The 6,334-nt window shown below is 32.9% G+C and overlaps 1 protein-coding gene across 2 annotated transcripts in view; it reads left to right on the forward strand.

Moving 5' to 3' along the window:
- LOC144973142 (uncharacterized) overlaps nucleotides 1–6,004 on the forward strand; it is a 52,551-nt gene extending 46,547 nt beyond the window's left edge. For both annotated transcript variants that reach the window (XM_078915240.1, XM_078915241.1), the window contains exons 31-35: nucleotides 1,340–1,459; nucleotides 2,292–2,415; nucleotides 3,306–3,402; nucleotides 5,140–5,250; nucleotides 5,752–6,004. In XM_078915240.1, the coding sequence (XP_078771366.1) occupies nucleotides 1,340–1,459; nucleotides 2,292–2,415; nucleotides 3,306–3,402; nucleotides 5,140–5,250; nucleotides 5,752–5,819 (520 nt within the window). In that variant the 3' untranslated portion in view covers nucleotides 5,820–6,004. The remainder of the gene's footprint in view (nucleotides 1–1,339; nucleotides 1,460–2,291; nucleotides 2,416–3,305; nucleotides 3,403–5,139; nucleotides 5,251–5,751) is intronic.
- Nucleotides 6,005–6,334: the final 330 nt, after the last annotated feature.

A 6,334-nucleotide genomic window follows, 5' to 3' on the forward strand; every position in this document is an offset into this window, starting at 1 on the left:
ATTTAAAAACTCAAAAGTATTTGTATTGTTTTATTTTTTGTTGTAGTTGTTTTGTTGGGTTTTTTTTATTGGGGAGGGGGGAGGGGGGGAGTATGTTTTTGAATATTCAAATCTTACTTAGAAAAGTTTGAGAGTGGGTTTTTCGGTAAGATAAAAATCTGAAAAGTTGTATATGAAAAAGCACGAGATAAAGCAAAAGGTAAAAAAAAAACAGATTTTTAGATGATTTTCTCTTGTATTTTTAACTTTCTTCTTCTATGGGATTGTCTCGTGCATACAAACCCTACTTTTTAATAAATCATAGGCTTATCGCGATTTCAAGATTAAAAACTTTATTAATAAAAACTGTGCAGGGACTCAAAGCTGTGATCAAAGGTCTAAAAGCTGGTTTTATGTGGAGTCCCGGTTTGTAATAACTCCTTGGCTAGACTTCATCTGAAAATTGAATCCAATGTCTAGATTATTTTTTAAATTGAGCAGAAGTGTTTGCTTTAACATAGGAGAGTGAATGTAGTTTCTTAAGATGAAAGAAGACTGAAATCTTGAAATTCTTATCATATTGAAAATGAATTCAATATTTGGTGCCTAGTTTACCATAAAATTATACCACACGGAAGCAAGGAAAGTAAACGCCCTTTGTTGGAAAGAATGGCGGATATGTCAATGATCTGGGTGGGGTTCCCGACCTCCCATAGAGGACAGGGAGGTACTTACTGTGTCTTCTATCCCCCTGTATCTTTTTTCCAACATACTTTCTATCTTTGTCTTGGAATGAGATTACTTGGTTTTGTCCAGGCCCTGGCCGGTAACCCTGGCTGGGAGGGAAACAGTCAAATGTTTAGTGAGAGTTTTGGGAGATGATCCTTGTAAATCATCTCTCTGTTATGCACTGCATTATATGTCTTTATATTATGTATGATTTGTAAAACATTTGAGTATATTCCTCTTAGTGGGGACCTGTGTTTGTGTCTGGATGAGACTTTTAGGTGATCTCAAACTAAGTACTTTGATAGAGTGCTTTTTGAATCTACACGTTTCCTGTGTGAACCAATTCCCCTTTATCTTATCTTTTCTTGGGTGCTTTAATTGTAATTCTAGAACTCTTTACTATCCCATTTTATTCTTTTTTACTGGCGCTGATATGACCTTAATGTGTTGCAAGCGCCGTAAAACCCTTAAAAACAAAAAAAAATTTTAAAAAAACATTTCAATTATAAACTAATTGTTCAACCGGAATTTCAGAAAAATGAAATTTTTACAATCCTAGAGATCATCCAAAGTGGTTTTAATCTCTTGGTGTTTTTTAATTCAAAATTTAGAAAAATGATTTTTTTTTCAGACACTACCCTAATTCTCGCTACGCTGTGTTCTGTGCTGCTGTGATTGAAACAGAAGTTGATATTTTGACAGGAGAGTCACAAGTTTGCCGGGTTGACATCATGGCTGACTTTGGTGAGAGGTATGCTGGAGTTCGATTCTCTTCATTATTCTGTCCTTAAATCAACGTTAAAGACCAAAGGACTATCTGTATCATGTTGCACGAGACCATCAATACAAAAGTTAAAAGTTGGAATAATTGAAAAAAAAATGACTTAACATTTGAGAGATTGATAATTATCGTTCTTGGATTCCTTTTCCAATGCTTGTTTTGAGTTAAGAGAATCCACAAGCAGCCTAAAATGAACTGCATGGTATCTAACTTTTACATATTTTGAATGTCACAAGACACACTTCGTTTAAGATTTATAAATGATTAGCATACATTAGAATTTTTTGTTTAATTTATTAACAATAAAGTAACGTGTAAGTGTAACATGTTTATGCCGATCACATGGTGAGAAATTCTGACATGAGAAATGTGCTTTGTCAATTAGAAAACTTTATCTCACAGGAGGACTTCATTTTTGTGATACAAAGTTATAACCTTACAGAGAGGACGTACGAAATATTTAGTCGTCAATCTGTTTTTTTTTTTAGTAATGTATTTATGTTTTTAGTTTTTTGTTGCTACCTGAAGAAGTGTTTTGAACCCGAAAAGTTCCGTGTTTAGTATTTGTTCTTTTTTTTAAGCTGTTATATTCATTTTTGTTTATTACTTTTTACAGTCCACAGCTTCTAGCAGCTTAGTATCACCCAAAGTCATAACCTAAAACTATCCCACCCCACACAAATATTCTGTCTAATGAAGCTGCAACAGAATGGATCAGATTGGGTGGATCGGATTGGATAGTAAGCTAATGGATTTATTTAAACCTGGTTTATTGCCAATTAATTCTTTTCTCAACCTCTAGTCTCAACCCTACCATAGACATAGGACAAATAGAGGGCGGTTTTGTCATGGGTCTTGGTGCCTTCCTGACCGAGGATGCTATCATTGATAAAAACACTGGACGACTTCTCAATGATGGAACTTGGGTAATTAGTGTATTTCTCTACATTCTGGCTTATGTAACTGTTGCTGCTCGAAGCTCGAAGAAATAAATAATTTAATAGTTAACTACGCCACTACCACATCATCTCATTCATCTGTGGTGTTTCATTCATCCTGTTTTGTTGATAAAGGGGAAACCCGAAACGTTCATTTGATCTGTTTTTTTTTTTTTGTAATTAAATTAAAGCTTACATTCAACTTCACATTATTATACATTCTGGCTTATAGATATGACATTGGATGTATATACTAAATGTATGTTAGCTTCCAGTCCTTCTCTCTGTTACAGTTAAGCCGGTGTTTGACTTTATCTAAACTGAATGATTTATTATATGTGAAACATGTAATATAATCAGAGATGACGAATTTGTTTTTACTATGATTTAATTCCTCACGAAAACGTAGTAAAACAATGTGTACCAAAATCCTTTAAAACTTTAGTAAAGAAAAGATTCATCTCATTTAGAATTTTTCATTTTATTAATGATCAAAATTAGGAAGGCGCTTTTTTTGTTGCACAAGATAAATTGTCAACAACAATATTATAAAATCTAAAAATTCTTACCAATAATGCAAATCAGGAAAATATGACTCGTGACATCATTGGAGATAAATTATATATATATATTTTTTTTACAATCACACGATCTTAGATCTATCATATATTAGCATGTATATTATAATTGTAATAGTCTCACTGGTCACTTAAGGTGAGATCAGTGTTATGGGACATGTTGGGACTATTTGAAAAATTGGTCATCATCATCATTATCTCCATTTTCATCATCGCCGTCATTAGCATTTTTTTAAAATCATCATCGTCATCATCATCATCATCATCATCATCATCATCATCATCCCCGTCTTTTCCTAGAATTACAAACCACCAACAACCAAAGACATTCCAATAGACTGGAGGATCCATCTACTCCCAGACAGGCCTAACCCACACGGCATTCACAGTTCTAAAGGTAGAATTGAGAATGTGAAATTTGAAGTGTTTTCTGAGTTTGTTTTTGTTTTTTGTTTTTTTTTTTGTTTTTGGGTGTTTGTTTATTGGGGTCTTTTTTTTATTTGGGGGGGGGGGGGGGGTTTGGGTGAAGTGTTTTTTGGTGGTTTTTTTGTTTGTTTTGTTTTGTTTTTTTTTGTTATTCTGTGTTTCGTTTTGTTTTGTTTTTACCTGTTTTTTTTGTTTTTTTTTTTTGTTTTTTTTTGTTGCTTCTTTATTATTATTTTTCTTTTTGAGATCTTAATTTTCTTTTTCAATAACTTGGATGAAACAAGGCCCTAATTGAACATAACTGAAAATAAAATCTTCAGTAAGAGCAATTTATATAATATTTAAAGCTCAACTTCGAATGCACATGTTTGCAGGTCGCATAACTGAACACAATTATGGGCTTGATTGTTGCAATGGACACTATTTTGCGTTGGTTTGAGAGTATTTAAATTACAGCAATAAGTCCATAACATTTTCCTTTATCAGACCTGCAAATATGTAAATGTCGCTCAATGCCCTATTCAGCAGAAAAGAATTTAGCTTTTTTTATATAAACCAATAGCCTATAAATAAGCTATATTTGAAAGTGAGCCAACCGCAACACTTAACATGCAGGAGAGGAAAAGATGCCTGTAAGAAATCGTTTCAATTGTTGTTGAACAAAGACAACGCTGTCACCTTTCATGTACTCATTTAACACCAAAGTGTGGTGAGAAAATGTGAGTAAAAATATTTTTCAAGGAGGCTGAAACCTTTGACCTAACACCAAACTACAAAACAGCATGATAGAAAGGGTAAAAAAAACAATCATTAACAGAAAATAGTATTATGGTACATGAAATCTTGAAAAACGAGAGCAATGTCTGGAGAATTATTGTACAAACTGTAGATGATTTGAGCCTGAAATTTCCATATGTTACTTGTTTTTAATCAAGTTACATTCAATAAGTTCAATACCTGTTTTAACCGTTATATTTGATGACACACATTACCATTGCTTTGCTAATACACATAAAGAGTAAATAATATTGAAAGAACAGACCATTTGAACTCATTGCAGACCATTAAAGAGACAAATTTACACGAGACATTCCAACAATACCACAATACCCAATACCCTTCACTCGAGATCATGGAATCAAAGGTATATTCCATGCATTACAAGCACCCTTTTTGAACTAATATGGTCATCGCTTTATCGCATATTCAACTTTGATTAATTTCTAAGTTGATCCTTAATCAGGTGGAGGTGCGATTTTTATCATAAAGAAATTAAATATACTTCCACATCAATCCATCCATATCAATGTTTTATAGTGGTTATTATTTGTCCAACTCACTTTGATCATAAAACGTGGATGCTGAGTTCATCCTATTCAAATGGTAGCATTTCCATTATCTTTTCATCAATAGAGAATCCAAGATAAACTGTGGCTTTGTGGGTTTAATGGCTTTGAAAGACTTTTTTCATGGTATTACCAGTGTTGTATTTTCCCAAAGAGATTAAATCTGCATCTTATATTAATATTATATAAATGTCCTACCTTTCATCAGGGGATATAAATGCTGTAAAGCGCTAGTTCATTGACAAGTGCTACATGAATGCAATCTTGAATACATTTTTTTTTATGGATGAGAGGTTGAGGCTTGAATGTCACATACCGTAAGTGTCTACAGTAACTATTTTAAAACCATTTTAACTCTCTAGCTGTTGGCGAGCCCTCAATCTGTCTGGCATCTGGAGCCTTGCTGGCAAACAAATTGGCTGTAGAAGCTGCCCGCAAGGATTTGTTTGGGGCCAATGATTTTATTCCATCAGGTGAAAAAAAATTTTTATTTATTTTAAATTCGTTTTGTTTACATTTTGTCCTAGTTTATATATTTATATATACTCAAAAATAAGCATTAGATTTAAAACCTTACAATGACTTAAGGGAGATAGTTTATAAGTAACCAATACCATCTTTCAAAAAAGGTAATTCTGTCTAACTATAGCCCTCTCACCAAAAGTCCCTATTTCGTGTCCATACGAAACCATTTAATGGAAGGGGGGAGGAGGAGGGTGCAACTGCCCCCCCCCCCCTTCACACACACACACGCACACTTACACCACTTAGAGCTTGTGTCATTGTTATTTGAGCATATAATATTAGATTTTTCGGTCCTTTTTCATTCAGTTTCACTATAAATTAAAGGGTGTTTCAAATGTTGGTCAACTAAATTACTTATGGGTTGTGGGTATTTTACATTTATTTGCATGCTAACATTGTAAAGTTTATTTTTAAAAATATTTTTTTTATTTTCATATACATCTTTTCAGTCGCTCCTTACACAGTGGAAAAAGTACAACAAAGTGTTGGCCTTAGCTTGGAACAGCTTACCTTCTGAGGACATCATAGAGTATGCTAACCATGGTCGTTTGTACTCTCGAGTCGTCCTGATCTCAAAGTCAAAGTATTAAAAGATTCTTTACTAATACGTATGGAATTAATTGTAGAATGACATGAAAATGATAAAATTCAAATAAAATTGTTTTATTGCTAAAAGTACACCAAGTAAATGAGAAAAAGAAATATTAGCACATAAAGTTGGAAGAAGCGTGAGCCATAGAGTTAACACAAATATAACATTACATTTTTTTTTTACAGTTTGCAAGCAAACCTTAATTAAAATGTTGACTAATTTTGAACTTTTTGTTTATTTCACAAGTGGCATGATTCACTTCAATTCTATTCAAGGTTGATCAAATACTTATAGATTTTGCAAACTACATCAAATTTACGTGCTTCAAAACCCGACTATCTTCATAGTATATGATTTTTGTTGTTGTTGTAATATTAACCTCATGCAAAAAAAAACAAAACAAAAAAAAAACAATAAAGGATTAGAATACTCAAAGCGTA

This window comes from Berghia stephanieae, chromosome 5 (assembly GCF_034508935.2).
Source record: "Berghia stephanieae isolate SIO BIC M18660-M18661 chromosome 5, UCSD_Bste_1.3, whole genome shotgun sequence".
Classification (NCBI taxonomy): Eukaryota; Metazoa; Mollusca; class Gastropoda; order Nudibranchia; family Aeolidiidae; genus Berghia; species Berghia stephanieae.